Source organism: Scyliorhinus canicula, chromosome 21, assembly GCF_902713615.1.
Source record: "Scyliorhinus canicula chromosome 21, sScyCan1.1, whole genome shotgun sequence".
Taxonomy (NCBI): Eukaryota; Metazoa; Chordata; class Chondrichthyes; order Carcharhiniformes; family Scyliorhinidae; genus Scyliorhinus; species Scyliorhinus canicula.
In genome coordinates this window covers 57,338,669-57,364,031 of record NC_052166.1, presented here as the reverse complement: position 1 = coordinate 57,364,031, position 25,363 = coordinate 57,338,669, and the positions used below count along the sequence as shown (strand labels likewise).

Here is a 25,363-nt window from a genome sequence, read left to right as displayed (position 1 = left end):
AGAGAGGGAGAACGGGACGGTCTGGAGGGCCATCCAGCTGGCCCTATGGTCCAGAAATCTCCCGGCCTTTGGCTGGCAGGAGGTCCTCCCCGACGCACTTCACTTCATTCTGTCGCTCCTGTGCACCGCGACCAATGAAACCCCCCCATGAACGTCTCTTTGCCTTCCCCAGGAAGTCCACCTCCGGGGTATTGCTACCAACACAGTTGGCAGCTCCAGGACCCGTTCTCCTCTGTAGACACGTTCGACTCCACAAGACGGACTCGTTGGTTGAGAGGGTACAGCTACTTCACGCCAACCCGCAGTACGCTTACGGAGCGGATCCTGATGGCCGCCAAGACACAGTCTCCCTCAGGGACCCAGCACCAGCTGGTTCCACCCTCCACGCACCCCCCCCCCCCCCCCGACCCAGCGCCACACTCCCCTCCTACACCCCACCGCAGCCCCCGCTCCAGGACAATCCGTCCTCCCCCTGCTCACACCTGGGGATTAAGAGGATTTCGACAGCCTCCCGGAGTCACTGAAGACCAAACCGACGCCGGAGTTACCGCCAGCACTGCGGCGCTCTCAACGACAGATAAAGGCTCCAGACTGCCTGAATTTGTAATGTTGTGTACTTTTAAACACATCTTTCTGTATATAGTTCTCCACCAACCCCGCCGGACTCAATTTTTTAACAGGGGGTGAATGTAGTAGTCACCACTTCTGTATATATTGTCTGTAGAGGATGTCGATGTAGGTGCTTTATGGTAAGGCCCTGTACTACAGCTACGGGGGTTGTTCCCTGCCTGCTGGCTCCGCCCAGTAGGCAGAGTATAAAAATGTGTGCTCCCTGTACAGCAGCCATTTTGCCAGCTGCTGTAGGAGGCCACACATCTTAGTGTAATAAAGCCTCAATTGCCTCCAACTCTTGTCTGTGTAATTGATCGTGCATCACTTGCCATGTCCGATAGCCAGGTCTCCAACTTTGGGGGCTTAGAGTCCCTCCAAGCTAATAGTATCCTTTCTGGACCACATAGCCGAGGATGGCTAAGCGGCTCGTGCTGAACACGCACTTCTCCTTGTTGTTGGTCAGGTTGAGGAGAGTGGCGGTGTGGAGAAATTTGGCAAGGTTGGCGTCATGGTCCTGCTGATAGCGGCTGCAGATGGTGACATTATCCAGGTACGGGAAAGTGGTCCGCAGTCCGTACCAGTCAACCATTCGGTCCATCTCCCGTTGGAAGACCGAGACCCCGTTTGTGACGCCAAAGGGAACCCTAAGAAAGTGGTAAATGCGGCCATCTGCCTCGAAGGCAGTGTATGGGCAGTCCACCTTGCGGATGGGGAGCTGGTGGTAGGCAGATTTCAGGTCCACAGTTGAGAAGACCCGGTACTGTGCAATCGTATTGACCATATCAGATATGCGTGGGAGGGGGTACGCATCGAGCTGCATGTACCGATTGATGGTCTGACTGCAGTCAACGACCATCCTGTGTTTCTCCCCAGTTTTCACAACTACCACTTGGGCTCTCCAGGGGCTGTTGCTGGCCTCGATAATGCCTTCCCGAAGCAGTCGCTGGACTTCGGACCTGATGAAGGTCCTGTCCTGGGCACTGTACTGTCTGCTCCTGGTGGCGACGGGTTTGCAATCCCAGTTTAGGTTTGCAAATAGGGAAAGTGTTTCAACCTTTAGGGTCGAGAGGCCGCACACAGTAAGGGGTGGTAGGGGCCCGCCGTGTTAGGCTCTGGAAGTTGCACTGGAAATCCAGGCCGAATAGCAGGGCAGCGCAGAGGTTGGGAAGGATGTAGAGGCGGAAGCCGCTGAACTCCATGCCTTGAACAGTGAGTGGCAATGCAATACCCCTGGATCGCCACAGAGTGGGACCCGGAGGCCAGGGAGATTCTCTGGTTCGCGGTGTGGACCACGAGGGCGCAGCACCTTATCGTATCAGGATGAATGAAGCTCTCGGTGCTCCCGGAGTCCAGCAGCCAGGAGATCTCGTGCCCATCGACCTTCACTTTGGTTGAAGCAGTTGCAAGGTTGTGTGGACGAGACTGGTCAATCGTGACCCAAGGGAGACTTGGCTGGTCATCGGCGGTTATGAGTGACGAACTGCACCAATTCCTGCTCAGCAAGGACATTGCCTCAAGCAGGACGACCAGTTACAACTCCCGGGGTAACAGACAGGTCGAGAGGGAGAACGGTACGGTCTGGAAGACCGTCCTGCTGGCCTTACGGTCCAGAAACCCCCCAGTCTCCCGCTGGCACGAGGTTCTCCCAGACGCCCTTCACTACTTTGCACATCTACCAATCAAATGCCTCATGAACGCCTTCTTGTCTTCCCAAGGAAGTCTTCCTCAGGGACCCCGCTCCCGACCTGGCTGGCTGCCCCAAGGCCCATCCTGCTCCGGAAACACTTGCGGGCGCACAAGTCGGACCCGTTGGTCGAGAGGGTCGAGCTGCTCCACGCTAACCCGCAATACGCATATGTGGTCTCCCTATGGCACTTGGCGCCCGCCGGATCCCCGCCATCGCCCCGGCACCAGCCCCCCCCCCCCCCCCCCCCCCACCGCAACTGCTCCACGCAGGCGCTCCCCTCCCTGGCCCGCCAACCTCCTCACCTGCGCCGCCTAGAGGACCAGACGCCTCCCCCTCCCCCTCCCCCCATGGTCTGGCCCTCACCAGCTCCGTCTAGGGGCACGTAAACCTCCACGAGGACCAGATCATCGCTCCTGGAGTCATGGACGCCCGCATCTCCAACGTCTCCGACAAACTCCGCAGGTCTCAGAGGACATCCAAGTCCCCCGATCGGCTGATCGAGTCGATATGAACTGTTAATGGACTGTTTTTTGTTCTCTCGTTTTCCAACTCTGTAAATAATTACCGGGTGCCAACACATCCCGGTATATAGTTACGGGCCAGTGGGCAGCCGCTGTTGGAGAGGTATAATCCCATATTACTAGTCATACTACCAGTATCTTATCCCACCCGCACGGGACGCCCACCCCCTCCTCCTTCCCCAGCTTCTCAACAAGTACAAACCCCCCCCCCCCCCCCCCCCCCCCCAGATTCCTTTCTCAACAAGGGGTGAATGTGGTAGTATGACTAGAGGTACTACGGTACCTGGGAGTGTGAGCTGCTATTGGTGTAGAAGGCTCGCTGCCCATTGGCCCAAATGTTGTCTTCTCATTGGTCGAGAGGAAGGTAGCTCCGCCTACAAGGCGAGGTATAAGAACCCATTTTCCCAGCAGCCATCGTTCTTTGTGTACTCGAGCTGCTGGGCACACTTCTTGTAGATTAAAACCTACGATTCGGACTACTCCTTCGTTTCTGTGTTCATTGATCACGCATCAGAACTTGTCATACTTCGTTTTTAAATGCCATTGATGTTTGAGGGTTTTAAAATTTCATTTGTCAGTCCTTCCCTGCATATAATACACACGGGCTTTGTACCTTGATTGGTACAATGAACAATGTTATATCGCAAGAAATCATCTTTATACTGCTTTGTTCCCAATTTCAGTTTCTTCTTAATGAGTTGTCCATCAGAGGCCCTAGAGCTATGAATACAGCTCACACCAGCGCTGCTTTGTTCTGCTGTGAACTCTCCCGGGCAGCTCTGTCCAGCAGATTCAATTGAGAGATCCGACCTGTTTGTGTGTCTGGGCCTCTCTTCCTTATTTAAAAACGATTCATCTTCAGTTCTTCACAGTCCTGTTGCTTGCCTGCAGCTACAAAATGGAAGAATCTCTCCTCCATGATTTCACGCCCAAAGCACAGACCTATAGGGCACGTGATATCATTCATGCCAGGTACATAACCTTCTCTCTGCCACCGCTTCTGGTGGGAAGACTCCAGCGTTTAAAGGCCAATTGCGGCCAGCATTTTCCCAGTCACGGTTGTTGAGCGCTTCTCCCCCAATCATAGAACATAGAACAGTACAGCACAGAACAGGCCCTTCGGCCCTCAATGTTGTGCCGAGCCATGATCACCCTACTCAAACCCACATATCCACCCTATACCCGTAACCCAACAACCCCCCCCCCCCCTTAACCTTACATTTATTAGGACACTACGGGCAATTTAGCATGGCCAATCCACCTAACCCGCACATCTTTGGACTGTGGGAGGAAACCGGAGCACCCGGAGGAAACCCACGCACACAAGGGGAGGACGTGCAGACTCCACACAGACAGTGACCCAGCCGGGAATCGAACCTGGGACCCTGGAGATGTGAAGCATTTATGCTAACCACCATGCTACCCTGATGCCCCAAATCAGAAACACCAAAACCGATTGCTCCGGGACTATCCCGACACTCGCCCATGACACATCCGCGGTTGCGACCTAGAGTTTGAAAAACTCTGCTTTAGGGCACATTGGAACACTACTGTTCCTCCTGGGCCAGTGAAACCCAAAAAAGTGAAAACATCTTACTTCATCTGGGCTTGCTCCTATATGGTACCAGGCTTTGCTTGCAAGTTAGGTATCAGGCACTGAGTATGGGAGTGTACTTTGGTCCCAATGACATTAGACTGTGAATTTTAAATACATAAGAGACTTGCCTGCTACCAGCTCAAATCTCACACACCTCCTAAAACCTAGGAATTAAAAATGATGGCCAAAAGAATGCAATATCAAGTAAAGGGTAATACACGGTCTTTCTTTTTAACCCGCACACCATCTCATAAGGCGCTCGTATATCTTTCATGTTATTCTTTTCTTTCCAGGTGTACATTTGTCCCAATTATCTTGACTTTCATCCAGCATGGAAAACAAACATTAGTGGTCATGGTGGACATCAAATCTCCACCCACTCATGTTCAGCGGGATCACTTTTAATTGCTAGGCCTCATTTAAAAGGACTGACCGGTTGCTCTCCCAATCACTGAAAATAGAACATAGAACATAGAACACTACAGCGCAGTACGGGCCCTTCGGCCCTCGATGTTGCGCCGACCTGTGAAACCATCTGAAGCCTATCTGACCTACACTATTCCATTTTCATCCATATGTCTATCCAGTGACCACTTAAATGCCCTTAAAGTTGGCGAGTCTACTACTATTGCAGGCAGGGCGTTCCACACCCCTACTACTCTCTGAGTAAAGAAACTGCCTCTGACATCTGTCCTATATCTCTCACCCCTCAATTTAAAGCTATGTCCCCTCGTGTTGGTCATCACCATCCGAGGAAAAAGACTCTCACTGTCCACCCTATCTAACCCTCTGACTATCTTATATGTCTCTATTAAGTCACCTCTCAGCCTTCTCCTCTCTAACGAAAACAACCTCAATTCCCTGAGCCTTTCCTCGTAAGACCTTCCCTCCATACCAGGCAACATCCTAGTCAATCTCCTCTGAACCCTTTCCAAAGCTTCCACATCCTTCCTATAATGTGGTGACCAGAACTGCACGCAGTACTCCAGGTGTGGCCGCACCAGAGTTATGTACAGCTGCAGCATGACCTTGTGGTTCCGAAACTCAATCCCCCTGCTTATAAAGGCTAGCACACCATATGCCTTCTTAACAGCCCTATTAACCTGGGTGGCAACTTTCAGGGATTTATGTACCTGGATGCCGAGATCTCTCTGTTCATCTACACTACCAAGAATCTTGCCATTAGCCCAGTACTCTGCATTCCTGTTACTCCTTCCAAAGTGAACCACCTCACACTTTTCCGCATTAAACTCCATCTGCCACCTCTCAGCCCAGCTCTGCAGCTTATCTATGTCCCTCTGTATCCTATAACATCCTTCAGCACTATCCACAACTCCACCGACCTTCGTGTCATCTGCAAATTTACTAACCCATCCTTCTACACCCTCTTCCAGGTCATTTATAAAAATGACAAACAGCAGTGGCCCCAAAACAGATGCTTGCGGTACACCACTAGTAACTGAACTCCAGGATGAACATTTGCCATCAACCACCACCCTCTGTCTTCTTTCAGCTAGCCAATTACTGATCCAAACCGCTAAATCACCTTCAATTCCATACTTCCTTATTTTCTGCAATAGCCTACCGTGGGGAACCTTATCAAACGCCTTACTGAAATCCATATACACCACATCAACAGCTTTACCCTGATCCACCTGTTTGGTCACCTTCTCAAAAAACTCAATAAGGTTTGTGAGACATGACCTACCCTTCACAAAACCGTGTTGAGTATCGCTAATCAACTTGTTCTTTTCAAGATGATTATAAACCCTATCTCTTATAACCTTTTCCAACATTTTACCCACAACCGAAGTAAGGCTCACAGGTCTATAATTACCAGGGTTGTCTCTACTCCCCTTCTTGAACAAGGGGACAACATTCTTGAACAAGAGGACAAATCAGGCCACCCTAATCACATGCACAATTCACAAGGCTTTCTCAAAGCAGGCATGCATCTCTAAAGCAAGGGTGCTTCCCCTGTCTGTAATATTAATTGTAAACTGAAAGATTTTTTTGAGGGAATACCTTAAATAGCAGTTATAGAGTCATAGAGTCATTGGTTTACAGCATGGAAATAGGCCCTTTGGCCCAAGCCACCCAGCTTTTAACCACTAGGCCAGTTGCAATTGCCTGCCCATGTCCCTCTATTCTCATCTTACCCATATAATTGTCTAAATGCTTTTTAAAAGACAATATTGTACCCCCCACTACTACTGCCTCTGGCAACTCGCTCCAGACACACCACCCTGTGTGCGAAAGAATTGCTCCTCTGGACCCTTTTGTATCTCTCCCCGCTCACCTTAAATCTATGTCCTCTCGTTTTCGACTCCCCAACACTTGGGAACAAATGTTGACTATCTACCATATCTATGCCCCTCATTATTTTATATTGGGGGCATGTCTACAATGTGGCCATCCACAAAGTATTCAAGAAGGTTCCACTTTAAGTGATTTAGCTTAAATTAAAACTCTTGGAATCATTGATCCGAATTGGTTAGGCAGTAGAAGGTGGACTAGGGATAAGTATGCACTTAAAATGACAAATTGTCCCACCATGATCTTTGCTGAAGCCTCAACTTTTCACTATTTATTCATGACTTAGGTAACATAATAGTGAACCATGCATTCAAGTTTGCTAATGCCACAAAGATTTGTGGAATAGTAACTGGCATAAACAACAGCATAGAAATACAGAAAAGGTGTAGGTAAAACTGCAGCGAACTGATTTCAATGCAGCCAAGTGTGAGGTCCCATTTTGGATCAAGAAAGATTAGATCCGAATATTATTTAAATGGAGAAAAGCAAGGGACAATGGAGATCAAAGAAATGCAAGGGTCCATATATACTGATCACTAAAATATGTTCAGGTATAATGATAGTCTAAAAGGGCAAAGGAATTTTTATAACTAGCGGGTTATAATAAAAGGGAAAAAAGTTTTGTCACAGCTATACAATGCCTTGGTTAACCTACATTTGGAGTATTTACATACAGTCCAGACACGTCACTGGATATATTGGTCTTGGAAAGAAGGCAATGCAGAATCTTCAGGACATTGCTCGGGCTCCAAGGATTAAATTGGGAGGTAAAATTATGTAAACTTGGCTTGAATTCTGTGGAACATATAAAGTTAATGGGTGATTTGCGTGTAGTTTTAGGATTGATAGGGTAAATAGAGATAAATGTTTTTCACAGTTGTGGGGGGGGTTGGTGGAGGAGGAGAAAGAGGTTGGAACAAAAGGACAGCCTCAAAATCACAGCTGGGCCATTCAGAAAACACCATGAAAAGTGTAGTTAAAAAGGTATGTGGAAGATCAGATATTTGCTAGTCAAAGACATTGAGGAATATAGAGCCTTGGCAGTGGATGGGAGTTACAATGCAGACCATCTATGATCTTGCTTAATGGTAGAACAGATACAATGAGCTGAATGGCTGACAGAAATTGGTCCTCAGGCCTCAACTGCACCAGCTCACTCCTGTCTCGTGATCAAAAGGGGTCCTACAATGAGCTTACATATTCAAGAGGTCACCATACCTGACCATCAGGATATCTAAATAATGGGGCTAATGCCATTAGCAGAGAGACCCAATGACAATGGAGATTGGGCCCAGGCCAACCCACTGCTAGGTTTTATATGTAAAAAAACAGGTGCATTGCATACTAATATCTACCCTATTACTTAATTATCTTCTGATGCAGCTAAATAAAAAAGAGAAGTATGAGTAAACTTATGAACAAAATCCAAGAATGCTTCCAAATCAGATTTTTTTAAAATAAGAACAACGAAGCAAAGCATACTGGCAATGCTATTTTTTAAGTTTACTGGAAAGTGATCCCACACCAGTATTAAACCGCTATCAGATAAGTGGGCAATGCTGACTGTGGCATTAAACAAGTCACAAGGGTGTTAACCACAACAAGATATGTAAATATAAAACTGAAAAAAAACAAGGCGAGACTGACTGGCAACAAGCAGCACCAAAATGTCTCCCAACTGGCTGCACAGAAAGATTTTTATCTTCATTTGTTTTTAGCGTGTGGTAGTTGGCTGTGACATTACAATTGCTGAATAAGGTTAAGTTCCCCTAAGAAGCAACTGGAATGCAAAATGACTGCGAGATCCCATCCATAGGTGAAGCCAAAACATTTTTCTTGTGGCATGCACACGAAATTCATGCTGTTTAAAAAAAAATAATAAATTTAGAGTACCCAATTATTTCTATTTTTCAATTAAGGGGCAATTTAGCATGGCCAATCCATCTAACCTGCACATCTTTTGGATTGTGGGGGAGAAACTCACGCAGACATGGGAAGAATGTGCAAACTCCACACTGACAGTGACCCAGGGCCGGGATTCGAACCCGGGTCCTCAGTGCCGCAGTCCCAGTGCAAACCACTGCACCACATGCCGCCTGAAATTCATGATTAATAAATTAAGTAAATGTTTAAATTTCACTTCACTAGGACACTGACCAACCAGAGAACACTTAACAATTTTTTTCAAGCTTGTATACAAACATTAGCTTACAGGTTTATGGCAATATTCTCACAGTAATAGATTTGAAAAATTGCAATGTTTTCTCCTTTAATTTAACAAAATATTTTGTGAAACTTCACAAGAATTCTTTGAACTTTTTGACCAAACACCAACGAATGAATAATGAAGGTCTCACTACTTTTTCTATTCCGCTTATACTGGATGTCTAAGGAAGACTCATGGGTTCCATTTAATTAACTCCTCATATGCTCTTTTTGCTTCTCACTTTTTTCACTTCCTCTCTGAACTTTCCATATTCAACCTGGTTCTCACTTGCCTCATCAACTTGGTATCTATCATATGCATCCTTTTCCTGCTTCACCTTACCCTTTTGTCATTCAGGAAGCTCTGGATTTGTTCACCTTACCTTTTCTTATCATGGGAATACATCTCCAATGTTCCTGACACATCTCCTCTATAAATATCTCCACATCATGGCTCCTCTATAAAGGCAGTGTCAATCTTGGATTTCAATTTCTGTTCTCACCACACTGAAACAGGCTCATCCCCCAACTAATTATTACTACTCTGAACGGTTTTGTCTTTTTCTATAGCCAACCTAAACCTTCTGATACCACAATCACAGTCCCCTAATGTTATTCCAGTATCACAGGATCTTCCTGACCCAGTCCATTCCCAATAGTGCCTCCTTCCTCAATGGTTGGGAAACAGAGTGATCCAGAAAATTCTCTTGAATATATTTCAAAGAACTCTTTTGCCCTCTCTGCCATTTACACTATTACTAGCCCAGCCTATTTGAAGATGACTAGTCTATAGTTTTACACCTCGTGTAATTTTTTTCAAAATTTGTTTCTCTAGTTGGTGGACTATATAATACGCACCTCAAGGAAATGGTATGTTTCTTAACTAAAAGCCAAATAGATTATTTGAACCCCCTTACCATTCAGGCAGCTTAGTATTTTCTTTTGGGTATCAAACTTACGGCTAAGTGAGTAATGCTCTTGTCTTTACATCATCAAGTCCCACTCCAAAGTTTGAATAAAAGTATGAAAGTGAACCCTTCAGTCAAGTCCTTAGGGAGTGCTGCACTATCAGAAATTCCACGTTTCATATTAAACATTAAATAAAGACCCCATCTGCCAGCTCAGATGCAGGAGAATTATCCCAGTGTCCTGACCGATATTTATCCATCAATCATCATCAGACAAAAAAAAAAATGATCTTATCAAAGAACAATACAGCACAGGAGGAGGCCTTTCAGCCCTTCAAACCTGTACCGGTCATGATACCATCCTTGGCCAAACCCTCAATACTTCCCAGTGCCGTATCCCTCTATACTCATCCTACCCATCCTATCCACGTATGTGTCAAGATGTCTTTTGAATGTCGTTAATATATCTGCTTTCACAGCCAACCGTGGCAGTGCGTTCCAAGCCCTCACCACCTTCTGTGTAGAAATCATGCCCTGCACATCTTCTCTAAACCTTGCCCACGGACCTTAAACTTATGCCCCCTAGTGACTGACTCCTCCACCCTGGGAAAGAATGCCTGCCCATCCACTCTATCCATGCCCCTCAATCTTGTAAACCTCTATCAAGTCGCCCCTCAACCTCCGTCGTTCTAATGAAAACAGTCCGAGTCTATTCAGCCTCTCCGCATAGCTAACACCCTCCAAACCAGGCAACATCCTGGTAAACCTCCTCTGCACCCTTTCCAAAGCCTCCACATCCTTCTAGTAGTGCGACGACCAGAATTGTGCGCAATATTCCAAATGCGGTCTTACCAAGGTTCTATCCAACTGTAGCATAATTTGCCAGTTTTTGTACTCAATGCTCTGTCCATGCTCCGTCCAATGAAGGCAAGCATTCCGTATGCTTTCTTGACTACCTTGTCCACTTGCGTTGCTACTTTCAAAGATCTGTGGACCTGTACGCATAGATCTCCCCGACTTTCTGTATTCCCAAGGGTTTTGCCATTTGCTGTATATTTCCCCTCTATGTTAGACTGACCAAAATGCATTACGTCCCATTTGTCCGGATTAAACTCCATTTGTCATTTTTCTGCCCCAGTCTCCAACCTATGTCCTGCTGTATCTTGTTATCCTTATTAGATTGCTGCTTGCGGGAGTTTATTGGGAAAATATTGGCTGCCATGTTTCCTACATTACAACAAACAACTAACTACACTTGGTACCTCATTGGTTGTAAAATGGTTCAACTCTTTAAGGTGGTCAGGACAAATATAACATAAATATAAGTATTCGTTTCCTTTTTTCATTAAACTGCCACCCCTCTTTTTTCACATTCTCTATCTTTTCTGAACACCCGTTATCCAAAATGTTTTACTATCTAGTCCTGCCCTTTTTGAGCTAATCTTAGTTATTGCCACATCATATTATTAAGCATCTTTCCATGCCTGCAGCACGCCAACTTTATTTCCCATGTTCCAATTTCTCCCCTTCTCTCCTGAATGCCTTAACTCTTCGCTGTGATCCTGTTGCACAAGCATTAATTTCTCTCTCTCCATTATGTGAAGGTACACAGGTAGCTACCGATAATAATTGTGGGGATGGAGTAGGTTCAAATATCAGATGTGCTACAAACTATACGCAGACTTCGAGGGAAATTACCAAAAGCAGCAGACAAAATTGTAGTTGCTATGAATGCACCGTGAATTATGTAATTGCTTACAAGGGAGCTATATTAAATTTACTTGGGAGGGTAAAGTAGCGAGTGATTATGGTAAAATACAGAATAACAACAGGCTCAAAGACAAAGCATGGAAAGTCAGAAGGTTTTGGATTTTCCCAGTGATCTAATGGCAGTTATAGATGTGAGACCACTTTTATTGTCTTGGATTTCACCATCCATGGTAAAGCAATGGTGTTTGTCTCCGAATTCCAAGAAAGATCTAACTTTCCCCAAAGCTTTGACAGCGAGACTAATAGCACAATGTGATTCTGATCAGTTCAATGATTGCAGCTTGATTGCCATTTGAGGGGGCACCAAAAGTGATCCATATGGGGACGGACGGGATTTTCCAGCCATTTGCTGGTGGTGGGATGCCCTGGTCCCACTGGCAGTGCACCCCGCCCGCGGGTTTCCCGGCAGCTGGGGTAGTTTCAATGGGAAATCACATTGATAAGCGACGGGTGTAGAGAATTGTGACAGCGCGTCAAATTCTCAGTCCTTGCTAGCAGCAGTAGCAGGGCGGACTCGCAATGGAGAATCCCAGCCGAAGCACAGCATCACTGACAGCAACTTCTCTATTTACATATTTATATGTTTTACTGCACATATGTAGACTGCAGAAGTTGCCATCTGTTTCAGAGGAGTAGTGACGGCATTGGGTTTATTTTTAAACAACATTATAACCCCTTTAGAGTTGGATACCTTTTGGAAGATTTTCAGACTTCCAATGGGTGATTGTAGGGATTGCACATCAAGATTTTAAGTTGCAAGACTTTTACAGCAACAAATAAACTAGAAACAAAACATTGACAAAATACTATTCCAGTGGGAAATATAGACCATGAACTCCAGAAAAAGTTCTCCATTTAACACTGAAAACAAAACGGATATCTGCCCCATTGTAATATATTGGTTTGTCCCTTGGGTAAACACTTATTTCCCCAAGAACCAGACCAAAGCTATCCTCAGCACCTTTTTCAGCGACATAACTTATACTCCCCTAATTGACTTTCACAGTGAGGGATGAATTGGAGATCCCTGCTTCTAGCCAAAGCTAGTTGAATCTTCCAACTTTGTTGAAACTCTCACAAACTTCAAGCCAAGTGTAAGCTCCCATCCACAACTATTTATCTGTTATCTCTTGCTCTCAAGATTCTTGCAGACTGACCTAATCTGCAAAGTTCAGTGACACTTTATAAAGATATTGCAACCCAATCCTACAATGGCTATAACCTCTCAAAACCCATCTCAATGGCAATATGAATCAAATAGGTATTGTATCTAGGTATAGAACATAGAACAGTACAGCACAGAACAGGCCCTTCGGCCCTCGATGTTGTGCCGAGCAATGATCACCCTACTCAAACCCACGTATCCACCCTATACCCGCAACCCAACAACCCCCCCCCCCCTTAACCTTACTTTTTAGGACACTACAGGCAATTTAGCATGGCCAATCCACCTAACCCGCACATCTTTGGACTGTGGGAGGAAACCGGAGCACCCGGAGGAAACCCACGCACACACAGGGAGGACGTGCAGACTCCGCACAGACAGTGACCCAGCCGGGAACTGAACCTGGGACCCTGGAGCTGTGAAGCATTTATGCTAACCACCATGCTACCGTGCTGCCCTAGGTAGAATGTTAATTTGTTACCCTCAAGACACCCAACTCCATTCTAGCTTGGAATTAAACAGAGTTAAAAGTATGCTGCTTCAAAACCGGATATTCCTAAACTTTCCCAGAATCTGGAGACTGACAGCCAAGCGCGGCATGGTGGCACAGTGGTTAGCACTGCTGCTTCACAGAACCAGGGATCCGGGTTTTATTCCGACCTCGGTGACTGTCTCTGTGGAGTTTGCACATTTTCCCCGTGTCTACATGCGTTTCCGGTTTCCTCTCAAAGTTCAAATATGAGGTTAGGATGCTAAATTGCCATGCTGAATTGCCCCTTAGGGTGGGGTTGCAGGAATAGGAAGGGAGAATTGGGCCTAGGCAGGGTGGTCTTTCAAAGTGTCGGTACAGACTCGATGGGCCGAATGGCCTCTTTCTGCACTGTAGGGATTCTATTCTATTCAATCCAAAGCCAGTAGAACTGGTCTGGTCATTGTTTACAAATATACAGCTCTTTCTTCCCAGTCAAACCACCTCTACCCCATCTCCCCTCCTTAATCTTTAACAACCAAAACACCCAAGATTGTTGTCTGCCAGAATTCAGGTTATAGGACCTTCCCTTTCCTCTCAACAGTCTGGACATGTCTCCTGCCAGATGATTTTTATTTGAATATGTTTCAGAATAGACATTTTATAAAAAATCTAATTTATTTCAAGTTCTTTCCATTCCTCGATGTTTTGAAGTAGTATGCAGTGCCTACGTGTGTGGTGGAGGCAGGTTTAAATTAAAGCATTCAAAAGGAAATTACTGTTATTGAAAAAGAAGAATTTGCGGGGTTACGAGACAAAGGCAGTGGAATGGCACAAAGTGAATTCCTCATTCGGTAAGCCAGGGCAGATATAATGGGCTGAATGGCCTCTATTTAATAACTCTTAACTTCTATGATATTTATTCAAGTGGTTGTGGAAGTCAATCATTTCAGATCCAGGACATCACTGAATTGTTGTCAAGGGTAGGGTCCTGGAGGACAGCAGGGTGGCGCAGTGGGTTAGCCCTGCTGCCTCACAGCGCCAAGGTTCCATCCCGGCCCTGGGTCATTGTCAGTGTGGAGTTTGCACATTCTCCCCGTTTGCGTGGGTTTCGCCCTAACAACCCAAAGATGTGCAGGCTAGGTGGATTGGCCACGCTAAATTGTTCCTTAATTGGAAAAAATGAATTGGGTACTCTAATTTTATAAAACAAAAGGATAGGATCCTGGCCCAAACATGTTCAGCTGCTTAACTGACCTTCCCTCCAACATAGGGCATGATATCCCACCGTGTTGCGCCAGGTGCCAATCCTGTTACGTTGGGTGAATAGCGGGAGAAGCCACCAAACAGTTTGCCATTCTCCCAGCCCGCTCCAGATGGCGTGATCAGGATCTCACCCAGAAAGGGCAAGAAGCTGCGTTCACCTAATTTGCATTAATTTTAATCTCATTAGTAAGATTAAAGTTGAATGCAGTGGCCTCCCAGGAGTCACCACCCTCCCCCAGCGAGAGGTCATAGGGGCATTGTTTAGTACTCCTCTGCAGAAACAGGGACCTGGCGCAACGGATACAGAGTGGCTGCAAGGAGTAGTCCTCTCTATTTATTGGCATGCAGCTCAAAGGCACTGTAGCTGATGCCCATTTGCTGTGGGGATCTTTCAAGAGGGCTTGAGTTGTTCAGGGGGCTGTAGGGAGCGATTTGCATATGTGAGGCATTCAAGCCATCTTTAAATACTGTGGAGACCCATAACAGGGCCAACCACAGCTCTTACCGGACTACTATATGCTGCCTGCACGAAGTGCAACTGCCACCCAGACGACATTTGTCACCGTTCAGTTGGTTCTCCTACAGCATTAGAGGTACAGGGTGTCCCGCCTCTTCTCCACCCATCCAGAAACCTGGTCAGGTCAGCATCTCCAAATCGAGGAGCAGGTCTCCGTGCTGCCATCCCCCTGGCTTGACTGGGACTAAGTGCTGGAAGATCATTTAAATGATGCTCCCCTTGTTAGCTGCGAGCGGCTAAGCCGTGAGTCGGGCGAATCAGACGCCTGGGGACTCAGACATGGCAAGTTTCACGTGGGGGCTCATTTTTTGCACAAAGTACGGGTGAATACCAATCTCAATCACGCCATTACAGCCAGTGAAAGTCACCCCACAAATCCTTCCCAAAATGACACTTGTCATTTTACAAATGACTCACACCCATATGATCTGAAGAATTCACTGATAATTGTAGTGTTCAGTGCAATTTACAACTCCTCAGATACTGAAGCAGTCATGTCCCCATGCAAAAGACCTGTACAACCGTCAGGCTTGGGCTTAAATGGCAACTAACATTCAAGCCACATGAATGGTAGGCAATGACCATCTGTAACAAAACATAATTTAAGCAGCCCTTTTGACATTCAATGGCATTACAATCGCTGCCCCTCCCACCTTCAATATCTTGGGGGTTATCGTTGACCTAGAATTTAACTTCACAAGTCTTATAAACGCTGTAGTTCCAAGAGCAGATAAGGGCTTGGGAATTCTGTTGAGTAACTCAGCTCCTGAATCCCCGAAGTTCCAACACACTGTTTAGCACACGGCTAAATCACTGGCTTTGAAAGCAGACCAAGGCAGGCCAGCAGCACGGTTCAATTCCCGTACCAACCTCCCCGAACAGGTGCTGGAATGTGGTGACTAGGAGCTTTTCACAGTAACTTAATTTGAAGCCTACTTGTGACAATAAGCGATTTTCATTTCATTTCACTCAAGGTCGACACCATTGAGGACAAAACAGCCTGCTTGATTGCCACCCCTCCTACCACCTTAAAAACCACTCTCCCCATCCCCAGCTCCTAGTGACAGCAGAGTGTACCATCTACAATGTACACTGCAGCAAATGTCACGGCTCCTTCAACAGCATCCTCCATACTTATAGTCACTAGCACTATAGTCAAGAGCAGCTGACACACAGGAACATCACTATCTGCAATCCCCTTTTAAGTTATACATCACTCTGACGAGTAACTAAATTGTCGTTCCTTCACTTTCACTCATCCTTAGCAGCAGAGGATGCACCTCATACATGGATCATAGCATTTCAAGAAGACTGCTCACCATCACCTTCACAAAAGGCAATTAGGGATGGGTAACAGACATTGGCCTTGCCAGCGATGCTCATATCCAAAGATCAATTTTTTTTTAAACCTGACCGTAACCCTAATGAATAATCACAGGTGGGTTATTCAATTGTAACTGGCATCGGCCAAGGCTAATCTACCCAATGCCTATATATGTGCACTTCCAGCTGGGGTCCTCAGGACAGAGATCAGGAGATAGAAAGCCAAGGGTGCAAATCCACTTGGAGCCTGGCTGTAGTCCTAGTACAAACTTGTACCACTGCATTGACTACAGCTCTGCCTTCAACACCATAACTCATATTATCCACAGAGTGTGGTCCTTGAGCGCAACAAACACGACAACAAAACCAACCAACAAGAGGGTTTTCCTGGAGCGAGGGAGGGATAGAGGCGGGCTGGCGCTGCCCAACCTTTTGGGGTACTATTGGGCGGCCAATGTGTCAATGGTGCGTAAATGGGTGGTGGAGGGGAGGGGGGCGGCGTGGAAAAGAATGGAGATGGCGTCTTGTAGAGGTACGAGCCTGGGTGCCTTGGTAACGGCGCCGTTGCTGCTCTCTCCCAAGAGGTATACCACGTGCCCGGTGGTGGCGGCGACCCTAAGAATCTGGGGACAGTGGAGACGGCATGGGGGGAAACAGGGGGATCGATGGAGGCCCCATTAGGTGGAAATCATCGGTTCATCCCGGGGAACACTGATGGGGGATTTAGGGGGTGGTATAGGGTGGGCATCAGTAAATTGAGGGGCCTGTTCATTGGCGGGAGGTTTTCAGGCCTGGGGGAACTGGAAGATAAATTTGGGCTCCCCCAAGGGAACATGTCCAGATACTTGCAGGTAAAGGCGTTTGCTAGGCGACAGGTGGAGGAATTTCCTTTGCTGCCCTCGTGGGGGGCGATGGACAGAGTGCTTTCGGGGTGTGGGTCAGAGAGGGGAAGGTGTCTGAAATTTATAAGGTAATGTAGGAGGTAGAGGAGTCGTCAGTGGAGGAGCTGAAGGCTAAATGGGAGGGGGAACTAGGGGAGCAGATAGAGGATGGGACTTGGGCGGATGCCTTGGAGAGAGTCAACTCTTCCTCCAATTTAAGGTGCTGCATCGGGCCCATATGTCTGTGACTCGGATGAGCAGGTTCTTTGGGGGCGAGGACAGATGCACCAGGTGTTCGGGGAGTCCAGCGAATCATGCCCATATGTTCTGGGCATGCCCGGCACTGGAAGAATTCTGGAAGGGGGTGGCAGGGACGGTGTCGATGGTGGTTGGATCCAGGGTCAAACCAGGTTGGGGACTCACGTTTTTTGGAGTTGAGGTGGAGCCGGGAGTGCAGGAGGCGAAAGAGGCCGGTGTTCTGGCCTTTGCGTCCCTAGTAGCCCGGCGGAGGATCTTGATGCAGTGGAAAGTTGCGAGGCCCCCAAGTGTGGAGACCTGGATCAGTGACATGGCGGGATTTATAAAATTGGAGGGGGTCAAATTTGCCCTGAGAGGATCAGTACAAGGGTTCTATAAACGGTGGCAATTTTTGGTATTTTTTCTATGGTTATTTAACTTAATATTGTGTTAATTTAAGTTGTTGTTAATATGTTTTGCTGTTCATTGAGGATGGGCGAATGTGTATGACTGTTATCATTATTGCTATTGTTGGTATTTTATTGCGGTTCGTTGATGTTATATAAATACAAAATTTTTCAATAAAAATTTTAAAAAAACAAAACCAACCAACACAACAACATCAAACACAACAACAAGAAGCGAACCAAAGGCAACATCGACAATAAGCACGACAAAAACAACAACAATGGAACTACGACTGGTACAACATGGTACAACTCTGTAATTGAGGGACACTGTTACTGTTCAGCTCAGTACAATGGATCTTACCAATTCATGTTTCCTACACTACCAACAGGCAAACTGGCCTTCAGGACAGATGCCATCAAGAATTTCTACCATAAGCATCGAAAGAAAGAGTCCAAATCAGTCAATGAAGTGATTTGAACACTTGGAACACCTCCTGATGACCAAACACCAGGACACTGACGGCGTTCACAAGGGACTAACAACGCCACCATTGACACTTTTATACCAGACCATATAAATTCATGAACTATTGGACTTATAACTTTTATTTCGTATTGTCTTATCATCACAGTCATCATAACTTGTACATCACTTATCTACCTGTTTTTGTTCAATTTTGTTTAACACTGTACAGAAAATATGTAACACAAAAAAGGGGATGTGGTGATATGCATCACTATAAATACACAAGGGGTTAATGTAAATACACTTAGACTAGATAGGCCAGTAAGATAGGACACAACCAATGGGCAGTCACGACGCACCCAGAGGTGACACTACCACAGGGGGGCATTACACACGCCCATATAAAAGGACACAGCACACATGAACTTCCTCTTTCCAGTGGAGACACTTGGTGAGTACACAGGGTTGATTGAAACACATCACACCCACCACGTGGATTGTAGCTGACTGGTTAGATAGTCTGAGTAGCTATAGCAGGATTAACAGGAGTGTCGAATCCAAGTAGGAGAATCGTTAACAGTTTAATAAATGTGTTAAAGCTATCTCCAAGTCTGAACCTTCCTTTGTCAGAGTGCACATCAAGGAAGTAGTGTATGCTATGTCAAGAGCATAACAAAAGTTAGCAGTTTCAAATTCCTTGGGGAGCACATCTCCAAAATCTGTCCTGGTCCACCCAGATCGACGCTACCACCAAGAAAGCACAACAGCGCCTATACTTCCTCAGGAAACTAAGGAAATTTGGCATGTCCACATTAACCCTTACCAACTTTTACAGATGCACCATTGAAAGCATCCTATCTGGCTGCATCACAGCCTGGTATGGCAACTGCTCGGCCCAGGACCGCAAGAAACTTCAGAGTCGTGAACACTGCCCAGTCCATCACACAAACCTGTCTCCTATCCATCTCCATCTCCCACTGCCTGGGGAAAGCGAGCAGCATAATTAAAGACCGCTCCCACCGGCTTACTCACTCTTCCAACTTCTTCCATCGGTCAGGAGATGCAGAAGCCTGAGAACACGCACGAACAGACTCAAAAACAGCTTCTTCCCCGCTGTTACCAGACTCCTAAATGACCCTCTTATGGACTGACCTCATTAACACTACACCCTGTATGCTTCATCCGATGCCGGTGCTTATGTAGTTGCATTGTATACCTTGTGTTGGCCTATTAATGTCTTTATCCCTTTTCTTCCCCTGTACTTAATGATCTGTTGAGCTGCTTGCAGAAAAATACTTTTCACTGTACCTTGGTACACGTGACAATAAACAAATCCAATCCAATATCTTTCTGGTTTGTGTGATTTAGCTACTCGTGGGATATATTTTGGATGTCAACAAATTAGCTCCATTCCTGAAGTTACAATCTGTTCAAGTTTGTTTAAAAAAATGTATTTTTGTATTATTATATTTGTTCCAAATTGTCAACTGATTGATGGCTTAACAGGATGTTATGAAGATATTTATTCCAATTTCAGTGGCTGAAGCGACATCCAGCGGAAATCTGTCAGCTGACCAATTCCTTGAACAGTATAACTTTTCAAAGCTATTCCAAGCAACATTTTAAGATCATAATGTTGGCTTATTTCTCGGAGGTGTAAAATTACATAAAATTATACACATTGTGAATAGGCATACTAGACCAGTAACCCAGAGTTTGAACTCACTTATCTCTAATAATTATGGTAAAATGTGTCAGAAATTTCATAGTAAATTATAAAATTAGCACTGAATTCTAGTATTTTGTGAACTGACCAAGAAAGGGCAGGTTGTTGCAAAATTCCAACTACTTTACTAGTATTCTTTACAGAAAGGAATATGCCACCACTACCAAGACCCAGCATTTCCCTTGAACCGAGTGGTTTGCTTGACCATTTCAGAGGATCTACAAGATTAGACTGGGTAAGGATGGCAGATTTGTTTCCATAAAGCACATTAGTGAACCAGATGAATTTATACATTGTTGCTCGTTTCATGGTCACCATTTTATTAATTGAATTTAAATTCAACCAGCTGCCATAGTGGGATTTGAATCTGTATCACCAGAGGATTTAGCCCGGGTCTCTGAATCTCCCTCAATGATCTAGCAAGCCCAAGACAGTAGTTAATGAAGGGCTCCACGCACCATATTTAAAAAGCAACTGGCATGGACAATAAATGTAGCATTGACAAAAAAAAAAACATGTTGAACAAATTTACCAACTGACAACAATATTTATTGGAAAACTTTTCACGATGCACGTTAGCGGCATGGTAACACAGTGGTTAGCACTGCTGCCTCACAGCGCCAGGTATTTGGGTTCCATTCCAGGCTTAGGTGACAGTGTGGAGTTTGCATGTTTTCCCTGTGTGTGTGGATTTCATCTGGGGGCTCCAGTTTCCTCCCACAGTCCAAAGGTATGCAGGTTAGGTGGATTGGCCATGGTAAATTACCACTTAGCCCAAAGGTTAGGTGGGATTACAGGATTTTAGGGATAGGGCAGGGGAGTGGGCACAGGTAGGGTGCTCTTTCAGAGCGACCCTTGATGAGCCAAATGTTCTCCTTCTGCACTGTAGGGATTCTATGGATGCTAAAACAATTTTTGTTGAGCCAGCAGCTCAACCCCACCCACAGGTTTCTTGGTGGCGTGGGATGTCTTCAATGGGAAATCCCATTGATCAGCAGAGGGAAGAGGGAATCCCGCCACCAGCGAACGGCATGTGTTTGCAACTGGGGGACTGGAGAATCCAGCCCAGGCCCTCAGTTTAAGACCTTAATCTAAAAGTCAACACCACAATCAATGCAGCATCCCTTCAGGTATTACACTGAAGTACAGCCTAGATTATGTGCTCAAATTTCTGGACTTGGGCTTGAGCCAACAACCACCTGGCTCAGAAGTGAGAGTGTTACTAAATAAATAGTTGGCTGTCTAACTATCTACAAGACAAGGACAGGCCTTTAAGTTAATCATTGGCATTAATGCTTTCCTCTACTTCAAGATTCAGAAAATAGGCAATGATCTCTTGAATTATGTTATATTTTGAATTAGGAAGAGTCCATTCAATTAATCATTCTAAAAAGAAAATATAAGCAGACTAATAAAACAGATTTAGTATAGCAATAGTTTAACCATATTTTGATATCTATCCCATCTTCAGCAAATTTATTCTCCATCATTTTCATTAATGGAAGGATGCCATTGACGAGGGCACTTCAATATAAAATTCTTATCACCTCCTGGTTCCCTAACTGTAAAATTTAAAAGTCCATCTTCAAAACATTCTTGAAATGTCATACTTAACATCGCTTTATACATTTGTTGATTTTAGAAGAACTTAAAATATCGATGGCAGAGATCTTGGAATGCAGTCTCGTTAAATCTAATGCTCATTTACTATACTGATGACCCTTTGTTTGGTACATGTACAATTAATGAAAATGTCTGCTCACAGTGACTAATATAAATATCTTACCCGCTTGTATCTGCGATCCGAAAATTATTATGATGACTACTGGTAGAATTGCCTGCATGATTTTATTTTCCTGACGAATGGCTCTTCTATCCTGTATCTAGGAGTTGATACACCAGAAGCTGTTCTTCTCGAGGTGAAAGGGAAATTTGTGGCAAATCGCACTTAGGAAAAATCTCGAAATGGAAGACCGTTCTACACAAATCCAGCCTTGAGGTGTGTTGGAATCTATCAGAAAAATAAAAATGCAATTAACTTGTCACCAAAATAAATTACTTTGTCCTTTTAATCTGATATCAATCATCAGCATACATTAATTGCATCTCTTGGGAAGTTCAGTAAACAGTTAAACTTTACAAAATCAGAAGTCTGATGTTAAAAACACAAGAGTGACCAGTAACCATAATATTTTGTTTCTTTTCTTTTAATGAGTCTAGGATATAGTTTCTAACATTGTGTTACAGCTATGTTACTTATATGCTGGATATTTTCATGAAAACCAATTCATTCAACCACTTAACTATTCACTGCATCAGACCCAAAATAATTTCTTCCATAAAAATTATATATTTGATTCCCTAGGAAAAGTTTTTTTTAAAAAAAGAGATGCGAGGATTATAAACAAATGGAAAAAACTCCCGTCTGTTGCGGGCTATCTTTTCCTAAAAAGTAAAATTGAGACGGGGAGTGGGTTGGGGCTCCCTGAAAGGGGATGCCATTTCATGGTTTCCTCTTCCCTCTCCCTACTTTACAACAAAAATTTGATTTTAAAAAAAATAAACATTTGGAAAAACATATCCCAGCAAAGGAAGTAAAACTTGCTATTTATCACATCTCTTCATTTTACATACAAGTGATTATGCAAGCCCAAAGCAAGATCCATCCCAACAACAATAATACGAACTAAATTAATCCAGAAGATTAACCAGAAGACCAAGAGAACACCCTATTCTTTCAAAGGCAGCATGGGATTGTTCCCTGTACCACAGGAACAGGGGCAGCACGGTAGCACAAGTGGCGAGCACTGTGGCTTCACAGCGCCAGGGTCCCAGGTTTGATTCCCCGCTGGGTCACTGTCTGTGCGGAGTCTGCACGTTCTCCTCGTGTCTGCGTGGGTTTCCTCCGGGAGCTCCGGTTTCCTCCCACAGTCCAAAGACAAGCAGGTTAGGTGGATTGGACATGCTAAATTGCCCTTAAGTGTCCAAAAAAAGGTTAGGAGGGGTTATTGGGTTACGGAGATAGGGTTGAAGTGATTCGGTGCAGATTCGATGGGGCGAATGGCCTCCTTCTGCACTGAATGTTGTATGTTTTATGAATGGGCTTAACCTATTATAGGAAAGGTCTGATAAACATCTTTGACTATATGAACAATTGTGGGTTAAGAACCCTAATTTTTTAGAAAAGCAAGAGCTCCACCAACTAACGCAAAATAATATCCTTGCAGCGGAATCGTGTTGTACAATTAAAAGTGTGAACTGTCTAATTCTAAATAAACTGTATTCGTGGTCAGAAGCTTCGATAATTACTTTTAATATTGACTACCGAACACGGAGTTCTGCAAACAACTAGGAAACTGACCGCAACTTGATCGAATATATTACTCTACCTTCACGAAGTTAAACATTACTCCCAATACTCAAAGCACGTGTCGAACATTTGTTAGGAACAATTCAGCTCATTACTGACATGCATTCGACCGATGGCAATAGCGCAGGACTGATTATTTCATCATTTAAATATAAAGTCGATTCCTTCCAGAATTGTTGCACATAAAATTTTGGTTCGTTTGTACAAAAGAAAACTCGGTCAAAAGGCTCAGGGACCGATACTGCCAACAAATGGGTAAAAAATATTATAAACATGACTACTTTCTGAGTTTGCCACGACCTGCTTGGTCAGGCTGGCGAAGAACTTCTGAACACATTTTCCCCATCTAAAATCCGACTACATAAAATGCATCTGTACCAGTGCAGAGTGTATTATTGCACTAAGTGCATTAACCAAATAAATTCGATTTATTATTGTCACATGCATTAGTATACAGTGAAAAGTATTGTTTCTTGCAGTCAAATCCTTTTTAAGCACCCATCTGATTTCTAAAATCATTTATACTGTCCATTCACTTTTCTACGGTTAGTTGAATAGCTACGGCGGTAGAAGCTCGCTCAATATCTCCCCCTCAGATCTAATTGCAGATACGAGTGGACTCTAATCAGAAGTCCCCCCCCCCCCCCCCCAAAAAAAAACCAAAATTTATATATACTGTCCATTAAACTTCTACAACTTCTGTACGGGGTCCCAGGAGCGAACAGGTTACCTGGAAAGACAGTTCGAGTCGTTGACGAGAGCCACCACCGCCCTTCTTTTTTTCCCTTCTCGTTTGTAGCGTGCGAAGGACTAGCCCTTTAACTCAACTTCTTCACCCCGGCACAAACTTCTGGACAAACTTTTTTTTTCGCGTGTGCTGCTTCGGCTGTGTGAGAGACTCCGCCCCTCCCGCCTGAACCGACAGCCGTGGCGCCCAATCGGACGCCGGCCTCGGCGACCCGGCACCGCCCCCGAGGAAGCCGAGGGCCAATCGGCACCTGGAAGGGCGGGGCAAGAGGCGCGGTCGCGGGGGAAGGCGACGACGCCACGGCTGGTCCGCTGACAGGAAAACGGACTTCAGGCTCGCGTCAAAAACTGCGGAAAAAACAAATAAGACCTACAAAATACCACCCCACCTTCAAAGTTTGTCATCTCACGGACACATGTAATCGTTTATAAATAAACGAAACCGGTTATCATTCACGATTTGGGGAACGCTCCGGCTGGTCTCCGATTAATTATAAAATATTCTCCCCTCACATCATTATTATTTTTTAAACCTTCGTACGAAATCATTTTTTAAAAGAAACTCCCCTTCCACGGCAGAAGCGCTTGACTTTTCTTACCTCAGATTCAGCAAGTTCTTAATTCCTCAAGTTCTCCTCCTCAAACTAAACTAAGCAACAAAAAAAAATTTAACGGTCCGAAATGGCGCTTTTGACCTGCTGGGGTTTTCAACCCCCCCCGTTCCCTGCCTTTCCTCCCGCCGCGCACGCACTGTCAACAAACTTTGTTTTTCTGCTTCGCCTCCTGTCTCCGAAAAGACGAGAGCGAAAAAAAAAACTGTCTCGAGCCGGCGCCGGGAAATCCGATTGGCGGCGCGTCGCGTGGGGACCTGGAGGCGCGCGGCGAGGAGGCGACCGTTAGCAGCGCCCAGGTCAACGGGAATAGATCGGCGACAATTGGGGGGGGGGGGGGGGGGCGCGTGTGTGTGTGAACTTTGGGGGGGGGGGGGTGTGTGTGTGAACTTTGGGGGGGGGGGTGTGAACTTTGGGGGGGGGGTGTGAACTTTGGGGGGGGGGTGTGAACTTTGGGGGGGGGGGGTGGGGTGTGTGTGAACTTTGGTGGGGGGGGGGTGGGGTGTGTGTGTGAACTTTGGGGGGGTGTGCGTGTGAACTTTGGGGGGTGTGTGTGTGT

The 25,363-nt window shown here is 45.5% G+C and overlaps 1 protein-coding gene across 2 annotated transcripts in view; it reads right to left on the bottom strand.

The window, feature by feature from the left end:
• LOC119955643 (transforming growth factor beta receptor type 3-like) overlaps positions 1-25,041 on the bottom strand; it is a 142,838-nt gene extending 117,797 nt beyond the window's left edge. Inside the window, exons 1-2 of one of the 2 annotated variants that reach the window (XM_038782066.1) lie at positions 24,793-25,041; positions 21,863-22,087 (exon numbers count right to left, since the gene is read on the bottom strand). In XM_038782066.1, coding sequence (XP_038637994.1) covers positions 21,863-21,920 — 58 coding nt within the window. In that variant the 5' untranslated portion in view covers positions 21,921-22,087; positions 24,793-25,041. Of the gene's footprint in view, positions 1-21,862; positions 22,088-24,176; positions 24,385-24,792 lie in introns of those variants that run through there. The other variant, XM_038782065.1, reaches the window with a different exon arrangement.
• Positions 25,042-25,363: the final 322 nt, after the last annotated feature.